Raw genomic sequence first — 17,788 nt, 5'->3', positions numbered from 1 at the left:
ATGCATACAACCTTTGCTTTTAGAATCAATTCATTGTTGGAAAGTTCTGTAATATTAATTGTAAGTCTTTAGGATAAAAACTGTCAGAAAAGCCCAGGGAAAACCCAACAAACGAATAGGAAGTTTAGAAATATAGGTACAATTTTAGATGAAATTAAGGACTTGTAAGCCAGAGTTTATAAAGAGCTGTTTTAACTCAATAAAATGAGAGGCCAAGACAGACAATCCAATTTAGAAATGAGCAAATGATTTGTATACATTTCTTCTAACAGAGTCAAACAAATGGCCAATAAGCACATTTAAAAACTGCTCAACCTAATTAAATATAAGGGAAATGCAAATTAAAACCACAGTGAGATACCACTTTCTACCTACAAAAGTGGCTATAAAGACACGATACTGGATGTTGGTGAGAATTCGAAGACACTAATTTTAAACACTGCTGCTCGTAATGTGAAATAATGCAGCCACAGTGGAAAACAGTTTGACAGTTTCTTACAAAGCTAAGTATTTACTTGTCATATGGCCCAGCAATTTCTCTCCTAGAAATCTACCCAACAGAAATGAAAACATATGTGAACACAAAGATCTTTATTTATATGTTCAGAGCAACATTATTCCTAACAGCCAAGAAGTGAGAACAATCCAAATGTCCATCAAGTGGTGAACCTATAAATAAAATAGATCTTTTCCATGCAATGGAATACTATTCGGCAATGAAAAAAATTAAGTATCAATACATATTACAACAGATGAACCTCAAGAACATCATGCAAAGTGCAAGACGCCTGACCCAAAATACTGCATGTAGTATGATTCCATTTATATAAGATGTAGAAAAGAAAAACTTATAAAGACGGAAAACAACTCAGTGGTACCCAGGATTGAGAATATTAATAGGCATGAGGAAACTTTTTAGGGTCATGGAAATACTCTAAAACTGGATTGTGGTGATGCACAACTCTAGAAATTTACCAAAAGTCAATGAATTATAAACTTAAGTGTGTACATTTGATGGCATGTAAATTGTAGTTTGACAAAGCTATTAAAAAAAAATAAGCCAATTATGTGATCTTGTTAAAAACTGGGTGGGAAAAGTGAAACAAGCCTACAAAACAGCAGGCTGAATCTATTAAGAGCAGCAATCGATTCAGAGCTTTTCAAAAAGCATCTTCAGAAAATATCATTTGGTAATACTCATACCTCGCTCAAAAAGTAACCAGAAAAATAGCAATGGGGAAAAAGAAAGGAAACCCTTCTAAAAATTATTCCAAGTACTTACCTTATAAAGTCTAAAAAGGTGATAGAGGAGAAATACTGATCAACTACATCATTTATCTTCTGAAATACCACATTTATTACACAATATTAAAATGCTTATGCACCTAACAATGGACAATGTTAGAATGGAAGATGAAAATACCAGCATCCTCTCCATCTGCTATATTGCTTTACTTTGTTCTGGCATTTGAGTTTTATGTTTTGCCACTGTATTCCCAAATTCTCTTTCCTATGTGCGATTTGCCACAGTATCTGTTGGGGAACAGTAACATGACCTGAGTATATTATTGTTTTGTTTTACTTGTGAATTATAACATGCCAAAATATTAGAATTAGAGAGACCCCCAAAATTACTAGTTCATACTCTTTACTGGAGAGACTATTTCTGTCCTTTAGTGCACAAAACTACAAAATACTGCTTTACTTTCAAAAGAAACCAAGGGGGATTATCAATGAGGTTTGGTTTGACTCACCTTATACATGGCACAAAGGAAAGGATATTTCACTTTCGAGGACGGTTATAAACACACACACTATTGGAGTCATTAAATCATTGATTTGATGGCCAAGACTGGGAATGCAATCATGACGACATTTAAAAGAATGGAATCCTACTACTTCGGGAGGCAGAGGCAGGCTGATCATGAGGTCAGGAGATTGAGACCGTCCTGACCAACATGGTGAAATCCTGTCTCTACTAAAAAACACACACACACACACACACACACACACACAAAAATAGCTGGGCATGGTGGCGAGTGCCTATAATCCCAGCTACTTGGGAGGCTAAGGCAGGAAAATCGCTTGAAACAGGGAGTCAGTGAGGTGACTTGAAACAGAGAGGTTACAGTGAGCCGAGATCACCCACTGCACTCCAGCCTGGAGACAGAGCAAGACTGCTTAAAAATAATTAAAAAAAAAAAAAGAATGGATGATTTTCGAAATCATATGAATAACACTGGTGGTTTTTTCTAAAAGCAGCAATGCCATGACAGCAATCATCTTACGGAGAAGAAAATCTGCCAAAGAAGAGGATGCTGTTGGATTCATTGTGCCTGATGAAGAACAGGAAGGGATGATTGCAGTGAACATTTTCATGACCAGGGTCTGATGTGACAGTAAAGCCTAGGCCGGTGGCAGCTGCAGCCTCGGTGCCTTCCTCAGTGACCGCCACGAAGGAACTGTGCAGGAGCTTCTGGGCATACAACCCGGAGTGTGAGGACATTCCCGAGTAGTCAGCTTTGTGCTCACTGAAGGCGTCACCCATTCCCATGGCGACCAGGACTGCCTCAAGGTCATAACTGTCTTCCACCTCAAACCGGGGCAAGTGCAAATTCACCCTTCTTTCTTCCAAATGCCCTGGACTAGTCCACTCCACCAATTTCTCAGGACTTATCTTATCTATTATCTATTTTCAAAAAACAGAAGGGTAGAATGGTATGATTAATGATAAAAATCTAAAACAGTGTAACACTGATTTATATCAGTCAGAAGTTATTAACTGTAGTAATAGTTAAAAGTAGAAATTTTAGTTCCCTAGATTATTTTCTTTATACAGCAGGTGGTTATCTGATATTTCTCCTTTTTTACATCAGTAAATATTCTATAATTTAATTTTCATTGGTACAAAATAGTAAGCTATACGTTGGTATAAAAACTTACTTAACCAACACCCCGTTGCTTAGCATTGTTTCTTTCTTTCTTTTTTTTAATATATATACATTATTGCACTTTAGGTTCCGGGGTACATGTGCAGAACATGCGGGATTGTTGCATAGGTACATACATGGCAATGTGGTTTGCTGCCTTCATCCCCACGTCACCTATATCTGGCATTTCTCCCCATGTTATCCCTCCCCAACCTCCCTACCCCCCACTGTCCCTCCCCTATTCCCCCCGAACACATCCCAGTTGTCTTATATTTCTCTATTTAAATTATCTGTGTATGTGTGTAAATCCAATAGCATTAAATAAATTTTTAAAGATTAAAAATAAGTCATTTCTTATTTTATCAACCTAATATATACTTCATTTTAACTACCTTCCCTAGTCTTTGAATGCATATGTATTTGCATAGTTGCAATCACAATGAATGTTCATTTTATTTGAACATTCAAATAAAATGAAGTAAATTTAATGAAGTAAAACTTTTTCTTCATTTTATTTGAACATTCAAATAAAAGGAAGTAAAAATGAAGTAAAATTTTTCACACTATTGCATATCTCTACTGTCTTCAATCTGCTAGATAATATTCTCACTGCACTGATAAATTCTTCCCAATATTTAGCTATTAACTCAGTTTGCAAACATTTAGTCCATATCAGGTATTATGATCGTTTTGATAGTTACTAAGGATACAAAAATAATAATCACTATGAATTTCAATTAGGCATTCCAGTGTATCTAACACTGAAATAACTGATTTGACTCAGAAAGGCAATTTTTTCTTCTACATTATTTCTTTAGGGTAATTCTCACAACTAGGGTTTTAAATCAGAATATAAATACTCTTAAAGCTCTCAGACATATTGGCATTTTGCTGTCCCAAAATATTTTCCTACTTAAAATGCTGCTAGCAATATCATACAGAAGCAGCACAGCATCTGGTATTATAAGACAGCAGCTATCACTGTTGGGTGCTTTCTATGTCCTAGACTCCTCCAAGGCCACATTTTTCTAATCATTACAACAGTGCTACACATTAAGCACCATGGAGTCCTCTTTAGAGATGGGGAAGTATTGAAGTTCAAGGAAATTAAGAAGCTTCAAGAGTGTGAAAGCCACTAAAGAAACAGGGACTTGAAACAAAGCTCTCCCGATTTTCAAAATACAGGGCACTAATCACATAAATTTTTTAACTACAAAATGGGTGACACTAAATCAATGGTGTAAGGATGTAAGAAAGAAATTCAAAAGCTCCAAGAGTCTACTGAACAGTGTGCAGAATTGGTTGTATATATGCATATGTGATTTTATTTTTCAGGAAAGGGGTCCGTACATACCAGCCATTTCTCAGAATGGCGGATGATCTTTAGGATTCCCATATTATCTTAAATTTTCATTTTAGTTCATCCCAAAAATTCTAGGATTTGGTTGTTCTCAAGAAACCTGACCTGTACTATTTAATCCTCCCCTGCTGATATCCATCTGCAGCTGCTGCACAGTGAGAAACACTTTCTATTTGACACTGCTGGCCACCAGCTCCTATTCAGAAGCCCTGGGACACAAAGCCTCAGGGGATGACAGCAAGAATTAGGAAATGCAAGCGTTTACCTTTTCCAGACCATCGATGTCATTAGGCAGAAGCACAAACATGCTTAGATCATTGTTTTTATATGGAATCCCTAGAATTTTGGCCTGCAAGTCCTCCAGGAAAGTGAAGCTAAAGGAATGGCTCTGTGTCATCATCTGCACAGATTTACTTGTGTCCTGCAACAAATTAACACAGCACACAATATTAAAGTACATAAGACCAAAGGCATTAAGGCAACCAAGTTAACTCATCAAAATAATTAGTTCAATCTAAATAAAGCCGAATATCAGAGTCTCAGAATGAGCATTTGCTACCTACCAGGGTGCATTTGCTCAAACATGACTTTAGATTTTTTTTTTTTTTTAAGACAGAGTCTTGCTCTGTCACCAGGCTGGAGTGCAGTGGCATGATCTCATCTCTGCAGCCTCTGCCTCCCAGGTTCAAGCAATTCTCCTGCCTCAGCCTCCCAAGTAGCTGGAACTACAGGCACACACCACCACACCCAGCTAATTGTATTTTTAGTGGAGACATGGTTTCATCATGTTGGCCAGGGTGGTCTCAATCTCTTGACCTGGAGATTCACCCACCTCAGCCTCCCAAAGTCCTGGGATTACAGGGGTGAGCCACAGTACCAGGCCATGACTTTAGATGTTACGTCCCATGCGTAAGGACATCACAAAAATAAATTAAAGACCATACCTTATTCATCCAAAATTTCTCTTCCTTGGTATTTTCTTTCTTAAACTCCCTGTCCCATTGCCCTTTAAAATAAACTGTGTTCACCAGCACCAGCTTGGTAGAGTTACTAATAGAGCCATCTGGGAGCAAGTCCTTGATTTTTTCTGCAAATGAAGAAACAGAAAAAGGTTGGCCCATCTTCCAAAGGACAAGGAATATGTATGACAGATATGATGCAGATGGACTTGACTGATCATTAAAAACCCAGCCAGGTCAGCACCTGAGGGCCTTGCTGACAAAGGGTTCCCTGGCAGGATCAGCAGGGAGGTTCTCATTTTGCCCATCACCTATTTATACCACTGAATAAATTAAGGTTCATGGTTAAGAGTCCGGACTCTGGGGTCAGATGCCTCTGTTAGCAACCAGTTTTGCCTCTTATCAGCTAAGGACTCTTGTGTGAGTTACACTATCTGTGCCTCAGTTTCCACATCTGTAAAATAGGAATAAAATCTGCCTCATAAACAATCGTGCACATTCTGCACATGTACCCCAGAACCTAAAGGGCAATAAAATATATATATTTTAAAAATCTGCTTCATAGGGTTGTTGAAAGGAGCAAATGATTTAACACACGTAAAGCATTTAGAACACCATCTCTCACAAAATAAGCATTGTATTCACTATTATTATGCTTACCATTCAATATAGTTACCACCTAAGACTGAGGAATACTTATTATATGGGACAAGGAGTTGATATTTTTGTCTCTGAGTTCAGCCCATCTCACAGTAAATTCTAAAAAATACTGTTCAGCCAACTTTTTGAAAGTTCCTATTTTTTCTACTTCTTTTATTTCTTTTCTTCAGACCAAGCATGAGGGGGAAAAAATACATTCTGAATAACAAAGGCCTCTCTGATAATTGTTATAAAAATTGAATCTGAAACTCTAACAGTAAAGTATCAGCTATTGCTCCCCAAGGTGAATTTCCACATCAACATTTCTCTGTGGATTTCTCATACGATGGGATAAGAAAGGAATAATGGAGTAAGAAACTTGTCAAATCCTCTGCTGCGGGGAGGGCTGTAGGTTGTCATCATCCCTGCACGATGCTTAAGTGAAGATGAAGCCCAGGTGGCCCCAGCTGTGGGTGGGAAAGACAAGTCTTGATGGGAGAGCTGCATGTTTCTCACTTAACACAGAAAGAGAAAAACTCAGAAAGAAAGGCTCTGATATAAAGGAAAGAATGTAAACCCAAAGCAGACATCATCTCATTTTCAGGACCCCCCCTCCAAGGTATTGTGATCCATGGCTATGTGTAAACAATTCTCCAGCAAGCGTTTCCATGCAGTTGGCTTCATGTGGTCCCCCCACTGTCTCCCCTTGGCCCCTCCACACTTTCTGAAATTGCTCCAAATCTACAGTGTCCTCCCCACCTCCTAGGCCCAGGCTTGCCCTTCCAACCCTGCAAAACCTACCTCAGGTCCCTTCCCAAAGCTTATTGACTGCATGGCACCCCACGCAGTGTCAAGCCCAGGGCTTCATTCACAGCAGGTTGTCAAGAAGTGCTGTTCGTTTGTTTGTTTGTGCAATGAATGGCCCACACATACTCTACCATTTGTTTGGCTTTCAACCCAGGAATTAATCTTCTTTCGACTTTCATCTGCTGCGTTTACAAAATCAACAGGTTCCAGAGATGCATGGTAATATTTTTCAACATAATCTAAGTATTTCTTTAGGAGAAACAAAGGAAGAATAAAAAAAGGTTAAAAAGTCAATTTATCAATTGCCAACATCACTAAATAAATTTATGTATACATTAGGGTCACTAATATGGCAAATTTTTTTTTTTTTAATTTTTTTTTTTTTTTTTGAGACAGAGTTTCGCTCTTGCTACCCAGGCTGGAGTGCAATGGCGCGATCTCGGCTCACCGCAACCTCCACCTCCCAGGTTCAGGCAATTCTCCTGCCCCAGCCTCCTGAGTCGCTGGGATTACAGGCACACGCCACCATGCCCAGCTGATTTTTTGTATTTTTAGTAGAGACGGGGTTTCACCATGTTGACCAGGATGGTCTCGATCTCTTGACCTCGTGATCCACCCGCCTCTGCCTCCCACAGTGCTGGGATTACAGGCTTGAGCCACCGCGCCCGGCCGGCAAAAAAATTTTAAGGCCCTGGGCACATCACGTTGAGTGCCTGCATGCACATTTTTATGCAGCTTATCTGGGGGCGAGGCAAAAACCAGGTTCAGACTGCCAGGACTAAAAAGAAGCTCCCTACAGTTCTGAATGTCTGTAGGTCAGGATGGAAAAGCACTGCAGTGATGTGGCCAGAGCCAAGCAGACAACTTAGGCAGCATGACTTCAGGACCCAGGTGGGACTGTGCCATTTGGCCGTTCCAGAATACGTAACTCGCAGATGTGATAAGCACAGCAAAACTTACTTGAAGGAAGAGGTATGTTTGTTCTCCAAACAGCCTGTTGGTTATGTTCAGTTCATAATCATTAGTGAGTTTCCTTATTTCAGTCAAAAACTTTTGGAATTGTGGATGTATTGCTTCTGTCTTCTCAATCTTGAAAATTAAAAAAAAAAAAAAAACTCAACAGGTTATCTTGGCAAAAGCAAGCCTAGGTTCTCCCCTATGAGGATGCAGCTGCTGGGTCTCTCCCTGAGTTTGTCAGCCTCAAGAGTGGTCCCTGTGTTTGGTGTGGCCCTTGGATATCAGGTGGCTTTTACCCAAGTCATAGGATAATGTAATCTGTGACCAATCTCAGTTCCAGAGAAAAGCCTTCTCTGCAAGCCCAACAGCACAGATCTTGCTTTTATAACCCAAGTTGTGGTTTGTTTGGTCTCAAACAAAGGTGCTCACTAAATGTTCAATAAGCTTGTTTTTAGCTTCCCACAAGATTCTAAGCACTTAATGAAAGTAAATAATTTCCCCAAACAATTCTTATCTACTGAAGTTTGGAAATTTTTTCCAGAGAGTGAATAAGAAAAGTGACTCCTGATGGTTTGAGCCACTACACGTTGGGCTAAAGTGAGATTTATCCTTGTCACCAGGGGAAAAAAAAACTTTTCTGGTTATTTTATGTAGGACCCATCATTTTTCTGATTGAAGGTTTCATATTCTACGTTACCTTACCAGCACATCTAGAATGTCATTATTTCAACATATAAATACAATAAATATTAATTATATGTTAATATATAAAATATACATATTTCATCAAAAAATAATATATTAAAATTAATATTTTGTATTCTCATACTAAGTTCTTGAAACACAACATGCATTTTATTTTGTATTATTATACTTTAAGTTCTGGGGTACATGTGCAGAACGTGCAGGTTTGTTACATAGGTATACACGTGCCATGGTGGTTTGCGACATCCATCACCCCATCACCTACATTAGTTATTTCTCCTAATGCTATCCTTCCCCTATCCCCTCTCCCCCTGCTACCCCTCCCCTAGCCCTGCACCCCTCGACAGGCCCTGGTGTGTGATGTTCCCTTCCCTATGTCCATGTGTTCTCATTGTTCAACACCCACTTATAAGTGAGAACATGTGGTGTTTGGTTTTCTGTTCTTGTGTTAGTTTGCTGAGAATTATGGTTTCCAGCTTTATCCATGTCCCTGCAAAGGACATGAACTCATCCCTTTTTATGGCTGCATAGTATTCCATGATGTATATGGCCACATTTTCTTTATCCAGTCTATCACTGATGGGCATTTGGGTTGGTCCCAAGTCTTTGCTATTGTGAAAAGTGCTGCAATAAACATGCATGTGCATGTATCTTTATAAATGAATGATTTATAATCTTTTAGGTATATACCCAGTAATGGGGTTGCTGGGTCAAATGGTATTTCTCACTCTAGATCCTTAAGGAATTGCCACACTGTCTTCTACAATGGTTAAAGTAATTTACACACTCACCAACAGTGTAAAAGTGTTCCTACTTCTCCACATCCTCTCCAGCACCTCTTGTCTCCTGATTTTTTAATGATCGCCATACTAACTGGTGTGAGATGGTTGCTCAATGTGGCTTTGATTTGCATTTCTCTAATGACCAGTGATGATGAGGCTTTTTTCATATATTTGTTGGCTACATAAACGTCTTCTTTTGAGAAGTGTCTGTTCATACCCTTCATCCACTTTTTGATAGGGTTGTTTGTTTTTTCTTGTAAATTTGTTTAAGTTCTTTGTCGATTCGGGATATCAGCCCTTTGTCAGGTGGTAGCTTGCAAAAATTTTTTTCCATTCTGTTGATTGCTGGTTCACTCTAGTGATAGTTTCTTTTGCATGCAGAAGCTCTTTAGTTTAATTAGATCCCATTTGTCTATTTTGGCTTTTGTTGCCATTGCTTTTGGTGTTTTAGTCATGAAGTCCTTGCCCATACCTATGTCCTGAATGATTACCTAGGTTTTCTTCTTGCGTTTTTATGGTGTTAGGTCTTATGTTTAAATCTTTAATCCATCTGGAATTAATTGTTGTATAAGGTGTAAAGAAGGGATCCAGTTTCACCTTTCTGCATATGGAAAGCCAGTTTTCCCAACACCATTTGCTAAATAAGGAATACTTTCCCTATTGTTTGTTTTTGTCAGGTTTGTCAAAGATAAGATGGTTGTAGATGTGTAGCGTTACTTCTGAGGCCTCTATTCTGTTCCATCGGTCTATATCTCTGCTTTAGTACCAGTACCATGTTTTTTTGACTACTTTGTCTTGTAGTTATGTTTGAAGTTAGGTAGCATGATTCCTCCAGATGCCTCCAGCATTTTTTTTTTTTTTTTTTTTGCTTAGGATTGTCTTGAGTATGTGGGCTCTTTTTTGGTTCCATATGAAATTTAAGGTGTTTGTTTGTTTGTTTGTTTGTTTTCCAATTCTGTGAAGAAATTCAATGGTAGCTTGATGGGGATAGCATTGAATCTATAAATTACTTTGGGCAGTATGGCCATTTTCATGATATTGATTCTTCCTAACCATGAGCATGGAATGTTTCTCCATCTGTTTGTGTCCTCTCTTATTTCCTTGAGCAGTGGTTTGTAGTTCTACTTGAAGAGGTCCTGCACATCCCCTGTTAGTTGTATTCCTAGGCATTTTATTCTCTTTGTAGCAATTGTGAATGGGAGTTCACTCATGATTTGGCTCTCTGTTTGTCTGTTATTGGCATACAGGAATGCTTGTGATTTTTGCGCATTGATTTTGTATCCTGAGACTTTGCTGAAGTTGCTTATCAGCTTAAGGAGATTTTTGGCTGAGACGATGGGGTCTTCTAAATATACAATCATGTTGTCTGCAAATAGAGACAATTTGATTTCCTCTTTTCCTAATTGAATACACTTTATTTCTTTTTCTGCCTGGTTGCCCTGGCCAGAACTTCAAATACTATGTTGAAAGGGAGTGGTGAGAGAGGGCATCCTTGTCTTGTATCAGTTTTCAAAGGGAATGCTTCCTGTTTTTGCCCATTCAGTATGATAATGGCTATGGGTTTGTCATAAACAGCTCTTATTATTTTGAGATACATTCCATCAATACCTAGTTTATTGAGAGTTTTTAGCAAAAAAGGGTTGTTGAATTTTGTTGAAGGCCTTCTCTATAGATAGTCATGTGGTTTTTATCTTTGGTTCTGTTTACGTGATAGATTATTGATTTGTGTATGTTAAACCAGCCTTGCATCCCAGGAATGAAGCCAATTTGATCATAATGGATAAGTTTTTTGATGTGCTGTCGGATTCTGTTTGCCAGTATTTTATTGAGGATTTTTGCATCAATGTTCATCATGGATATTGGCCTGAAAGTTTGTTTTTTTAGTTGTGTCTCTGCCAGGTTTTGGTATCAGGATGATGTTGGTCTCATAAAATGCGTTAAGGAGGATTCCCTCTTTTTCTATTGCTTGGAATAGTTTCAGAAGAAATGACCAGCTCCTCTTTGTACATCTGGTAGAATTCAGCTATGAATCCATCTGGTCCTGGACTTTTTTTGGTTGGTAGACTATTAATTGCTGCAGCAATTTCAGATCTTGTTATTGGTCTATTCAGGGATTCAACTTCTTCCTGGTTTAGCCTTGGGAGGATGTAAGTGTCCAGAAATTTATGCGTTTCTTCTAGATTTTCTGGTTTATTTGCATAGAGGTGATTATAGTATTCTCTGATGGTAGTTTGTATTTCTGTGGGATCACTGGTGATATTTCCTTTATCATGTTTTATTACATCTATTTGATTCTTCTCTCTTTTCTTTCCTATTAGTCTGGCTAGTGGTCTATTTGTTGATCTTTTTAAAAACCAGCTCCTCCCAGTTGCTGTGTAAACATCCCAGAAACTTTGTTTACTCAAGTGAGGTTAAAACCACCTATCTGAGCTTCAGCAATGGTGGACGCCCCTTCCCTCACCGAGCTTGAATGTCCCAGGTCAAGCTCAGACTGCAGTTCTGGTTACAAGAATTTCAAGCCAGTGGATTTTAGCTTGCTAGTATTCATGGGTGAGGATCCCAGCGAGCCAGATCACTTGGCTCCCTGGCTTCAGCCCCCTTTTTCAAGGGTTTCAGAGGTTCTGTCTTCCTGGCATTCCAGACACCACTGGGGTATGAGGACAAAAGAAACTGCTGTGGCTGAAACGGCCACCTAGTTTTGTGCTGGAAACCCGGGGCACTGGTATTGTATACACCAGAGGGTATCTCCTGGTCTGTAGGTTGTGAAAATCGTGGGAAAAGTGCAGTATCTGAGTCAGAATGTCGGAGTGCCGGGAAAAGTCCCTAATGGCTTCCCTTGGCTAGGAGAGGGAGTTCTCCAGCCCCTTGTGCTTCCCAGGTGAGGTGATGCCCCACCCTGCTTCTGCTCGCCCTCCTTGGGCTACACCCACTGTCTAATCAGTCCCAATGGGATGAACCAGGTACTTCCATTGGAAATACAGAGATCACCTGCCTTCTGCATCGCTCTCGCTGGGAGCTGCGCACCGGAGCAGTTCCTATTCAGCCATCTTGCCAGCAATCCTCCTATAATATGCATTTTATATCTATAGCACATCTCAATTTAAACTAGATATATTTTAAGTGTTCAATAGCCACATGAGTAGCTACCATACTGGATAACTTAAGACTAGATAAACTCTCACTCAGGCAAATTAGGAGGCTTGTATTAAAAGGGCCATTTTTGCATTGTTTGAGGAAGGAGAAAGGGAAGGAAGGAAGGAAGGAAGGAAGCAAGCAAGCAACCAGGCCTGCCCCATCAATAGAATAAAGGAGGAAATAGCTATAAAAATGAATAAACTAGGGCTAAAAGTATCCATTTTAAATAGATGAATCTTATAAACACAATGCTATGCCAAAAATAATCAAGTTACAAAGAATAATGACAAAAAGATATAGTATGTAATGAAATAATAAATACATGGAAATAATGAACACCTAATCCACAATAGTGGGACTTCCTCTCTCAGGAGAAGATGAGGGTGTGCTCAACAAAGGTATTATACATCAGCCTAAGGGGCATCAGTTGATTTGGTAATGGTTTATTTCTTACACTGAAAAGAAGGGTTAAATGGTGTTTATTGCACTTTTCCTTATACCTTTTGTGCATAGGTCTTGAGATTTTATCAGCATTTTTTAAAAGCAAGATTCAGAATACCCTGAATTTATATAATAATCAAATGGGTGTATGTCAAGCCAGTCTCTAAACAAATTATTAAATGAGGAGATTGGAGTAGATGACTTCTAAGAAGTATTCCAGTCCTAATATCCTTTCAGTCAGTAATTCTATTTTCTTCACATCTCTGTGGCTCCTAGAAAAATCCTGGGGAATAGGCAAAGCTACTAGACAGCACGTATGTGTAAGTTGTGCCTTACACAAAGCTGAAATTCAGTTCCCACCCCAGTCATCTAGCCCTTCACTCAGGAGTAGGGCAGCTATCCAAAAGAATGAGCTTTTTCTGATTTGCACAAAGGTTCTATATGGTCTATAATGGCCAAGAAAGAATGTTCTCTGAAAACAACCGCACTCCTCAGTTGAGGGGACATTGCAGTGCCTATATGACCCAACTTGGTTGTACAAACCCTGACTCTCCATAGATGCCACTGAGCCACCCAGACAACCTAGCCTTTGGGGTTGTGAAATGAGAAGCTCATATTGCTGGGTGATCTGAGCTATGATTTTATGAGGGTCTGGAATTGCACTATGACTACTGTCAGAGCAGCTGCACCCTACCTGACAGTGCTAACATCTCCTGATGCTAGCCCTGAAGACCTAATGGGCTTATTCCTTTTCCTTGTTTGACTAGACTCTCCTGTGGGTGGGAAATACTGGAACGCTGGAGCTGGAAAAGACCTCAGGAGGTCATTGGGCCTGTACTAACTTTCTACATACAACATCAGCGGGGGCTGAAAATATGAGTGGAGTTTAGCAATTATATCACCTACTGCTACCCGCCACCACCACTGGCTGAGTTACCAGATGCCCCCACTGGACACTTTACAGAGGCTGAAAGAAGATAAATAACTTGCCCAAAGTAGCATCTCTCTTAAGCGACTGAGCCAGGACTTGAACGTAAATCTGTTTAACTCCAAAACCCATTCACTCTGCTATGGGAATTTTTCAGTCTATTAGCCTTTACCAGTTCTATCACAGTGGCATTGTTCATTACACCTAAGGTCTCTTCTTAATACTAAGGGGTTATTATTATTGTATAATCCTTACAACATAATTTATCTACAGTGATTATTATTGCTTAACAATAAAGAAATGCAACTTCTTTCATGCCTTTCTCCGTCCTTTTCCCCAAAGAGCCCATATCAAAAATGCAACTCTACTGAAGTTTGTAAAACATATCTCCCCACCTCTTTTTCTTCAGCCTTTATTCCTGAGGTCTTCGTGTCTTTTTCAGAGTGAAACACCTGGAAGAGACAGAAAATATTACTGTGGTTCTCAGAGAAGAGAGAATTTCACACTGAATCAGTCAGAGGAGAGTGGACACTTGTGAAATATATACAGGTGAATATATTTCAGTCAGGGGAGATTGAATGATTGTGAAAAACATATAGGTATACAAGTGACATTCTCCCCTTGAAAAATTGTGAAAAGGTCTATGTTTACCTCTGATTTTCTTTCTTTCTTTTCTTTTTTGAGACGGAATTTTGCTCTTTCTGGCAGACTGGAGTGAAGTGGCACGATCTCAGCTCACTGAAACTTCTGCCCCCCAGATTCAAGCAATTCTCCTGCCTCGGCCTCCCCAATAGCTGGGATTATAGGCGCCCACCACCATGCCCAGCTAAGCCCACACCTGTAACCCCAGCACTTTGAGAGGCTCAGGCAGGTGGATCACCTGAGTCAGAAGTTCGAGACCAGTCTGGCCAACGTGGTGAAACTCTGTCTCTACTAAGAATACCTCTGATTTTTTTCTAAGGAGCTTGTATTGGTTTATCTGTTCCTGTATTCATCTTGGATGTGTCATTTTTGCTCTAGTGGGGATTATGTTACGTCTTCCATAAGTACTTTTCATGCTCTGTCTTTATTATGAGTGCAATGGCTATGGACAAGGTCACTCAACCAGTCCCTACTCAAAGGAATTTCAAGCATCTGAGAGCAGGTGGAGCAATGGTATTTGGAAAGGGAAGAGGGCTTTCCTGATAGACCTGAAATTGCTCCCTGTCTTGATAGTTTTGTTTCCCGGTCCACAGGTCAAGATGAGCATATTTTTAAGACAATGCAAGAGGGATGACCAACCCCCCAAACAAACTTGTGCTTAGAAAACAAGAAAGACCCCCTCAAACCACACTAACCTTCTGCAACTGGGAAGCGGTGGCTCCTTGGGTCCCTGGGAGAAGCATGCCAATGGCAGTTGAGACGCTCACAGGGGAAAAGAAGATGTTGCCGTCATTTGTTTTCTTCAGCTCTTTGAAAAGATCAAACCCAAGTCGAGTGCTGATGGCACCAAATGAATCCATGACGATTTTAGTGAGATCTAGAACAGCAAAAACAACAATCAAAACTGAACATTCGAATTGCTCTGCGTCGTGGGAACCCTTCTTGCTTCTATTCCTCTTCTTGCATTGATCTGGAATATAGGGATTTCCACTCTCTTGGTGACAGGTCACTGCTGCCTGCTTTTCACATCTCTCTTGGCCTTCTCTTGCCAGGAGACATCAATCAGTCCAATGGAATCTGCCATCATCCAAGAGTACTCAGTTCTTGTTTCCCCAGAGAGCAGAGTTAATGTTTTAATGGCTTTGTTCTCTTATTCTCTGTCTGAACCTGCCTGCCTCTGCCACCCCACAGCCTCCTCTTCATGGAAGCTTCGCCAGATAGACACAGCCCTTGTCCAGGCAACACCAGCTTGTCTAGATGTGGGGCCCATGATAAGGCGGTGGGGGGAGGTGCAAGAATCCCCACGGGCCTCAAATTCAGGCAGTGCTCGCCCATCCAACCTTAGCAATAATAAAGCCAAGACTTGAATCCTTTTCTGACACTATTTCTCAATTGATTCACAATTCAGCTCAGAGAGTGACAGGACTGATTAAATCTCTCAAACCCCTTTCCCTAACTGCATTAAAAACTTGACTCTGGGCTGAATTTTCCTGAAGTGGCAACCACGTATCTTGTCATGGATTATTAGGTGGAGGTAAAAGGGTTTCCTTTTTTTACACTTTTCTATATTGTTTTAGGCCTGTATATGAACTTGCAATACTTTTGTTATTTCACAAAAATAATTTTTAAAGAGAAATTAATATCTGCCAAAAATAAATAGGTAGAACAGGTTTTATGTTTGCTTCATTATCAGCTACTTTATAACTAGTTAGTAAAGGCTTTAGGAGGAATCCTAAAACAAGAATAAGATTAACGCAAAGTAAAGTTTTTTAAAGCCCATATACTTTGTGGCCTTTGGCTCTCAAGGGCTCATCCCTGCTAAAGCATCCCACATCTGATGTCAAAGCTTCCACTTCACCTTCAGGTTTCCTTGCAGGGATCCTTTACAAATTAACTCAGAAATAAAAGGAATTAATTTATGTCAAAGAAGATACATTGTCATGGCCCTATAGGAACTGAATTAAATAAAACTACTCCCAGAAAGTCTATGCACAATAAAAGTAATTCTTTCAAATCAACAAACATCATTGTTCTCAAAATACAGAGGCCTTAAATTGGAGCCAAAATAAGAACTTACCTCAGGATTTGGAGAGACAGAGGTGGCTGGCCAAGGAACTAGGAAGCATATGTCAATTAGGTAGCTGAGATCCTTAATTTACAGTTCTCCAAATCTGCTTCAGCAGTGGTTTTGCACCTTGTGTGCACCTTAAAATCTCCTCAGGAACTTTAAAAAAAGCCCCACCCCAGACCGAGTCAGCATCTCTTGGGTGGAAACCAGGCACAGAATTTTTATCACCCCAGGTGATTACAATGTACAGCCAACGCTGGGAACCAAGGGTGTATAGCCTGATGAACACATACATTAAATGCGTACTTTACTTACCACAGATGGACAGAGCTGTGTCCTGACAAGTCATTCTCTATAATAGGGTTATTTTTGCAGTCGCATTATTTAGGAGTGCCAAATGCAAAGAAGAAAAATGAAAGAAAACTATCTTGCTAGAAAAGAACAAGAAAAAGGAACAAGGAAAGTTTGTGGAGGCAGCAGCACACAAGCGAACATGTGCATGCACGCTCGCACACACACACACACATACACACACACAAACATACACCTATTCTTTTTCTCTATTCCAGCCATCCATTATAAAAATATCTCATTTAAATTCATTCAATAAACATTTACCAAGTCTATTATGTACCAGGGGTTGTGCCTAATGCCAATAATTCATAAACACCCAATACCCTCAATGATGTCAGGAAAACAACACTACCCAAAAAAACTCAATAGGAAATTGCATCCCCAGATTCCAGTTTTTCCTGCCAACCCTGGAGCATTTCTACTGGCCCTACCAGTTCATTAAAAGAAACTGTGCTTGGATTAGTCTCAGCTTTAATCTTCAGTAAAGGGCATGGAGATTTGCTGTCGTTGCTTGGCAGCAGCTCCTACAAGGGCATCTTAACTCTTCCTTCTGCCTAGAGGAACACCTCCCTACATAAGCAGACTTGAAGAGCACGGGTCATGTGTGTTACAGTCTCCATACTCACAATGTGCTTTTTTCAAAATATTTTTATTTCTACTCTTTAAGCAAACTCAAAACTATATTTAATTGATTTGCTTTTTAATAGGCATGGAGAATCTTGCAAATTGAGTGAAGTTTAGAAAGAATTAACACTTATTTAACTCTGGATGAAATGGAAATGTGAGGGTTTTTTTAGTGGCATCAAATCTCTGAGCCAGCAATAATGCTTTATGTTTTAATATCCCTAACAGTTTGTATCTTCTCATTTCTTTCTCTGTGGCCTCTAGACTTTCTGTTCGATTGCCCAGCCCTTTCCACGGGCCTTCTGCTTTTTGCTAAATCTTTTTCTCTACCACCTGCACTCACGGGGAAACCTGGCTGTTCCTGAAGACTATTACATCCTGCAGTCTTTTCTGGGAACAGCCACTCATGTCTTGGGAAAGCATCAAGTCACCATTCTTATTTTCCCTTGCACTCCCA

General features: G+C 39.7%; 1 protein-coding gene across 1 annotated transcript; it reads right to left on the bottom strand.

The window, feature by feature from the left end:
* Positions 1-2,029: 2,029 nt before the first annotated feature.
* Positions 2,030-16,599, bottom strand: SERPINB13 (serpin family B member 13). The gene is made up of 8 exons (XM_032293544.1): positions 16,363-16,599; positions 14,981-15,162; positions 14,039-14,095; positions 7,656-7,784; positions 6,827-6,944; positions 5,235-5,377; positions 4,556-4,711; positions 2,030-2,689 (listed from the first exon to the last, which is right to left on the bottom strand). The coding sequence occupies exons 2-8, from the start codon at positions 15,143-15,145 to the stop codon at positions 2,285-2,287; spliced, it is 1,173 nt and encodes a 390-aa protein (XP_032149435.1). The 5' UTR covers positions 15,146-15,162; positions 16,363-16,599; the 3' UTR covers positions 2,030-2,284.
* Positions 16,600-17,788: the final 1,189 nt, after the last annotated feature.

Source organism: Sapajus apella, unplaced genomic scaffold (genome assembly GCF_009761245.1).
Source record: "Sapajus apella isolate SASKATOON/1434 unplaced genomic scaffold, GSC_monkey_1.0 scaffold30, whole genome shotgun sequence".
Taxonomy (NCBI): Eukaryota; Metazoa; Chordata; class Mammalia; order Primates; family Cebidae; genus Sapajus; species Sapajus apella.
This window is presented reverse-complemented; position numbering and strand designations above follow the sequence as displayed.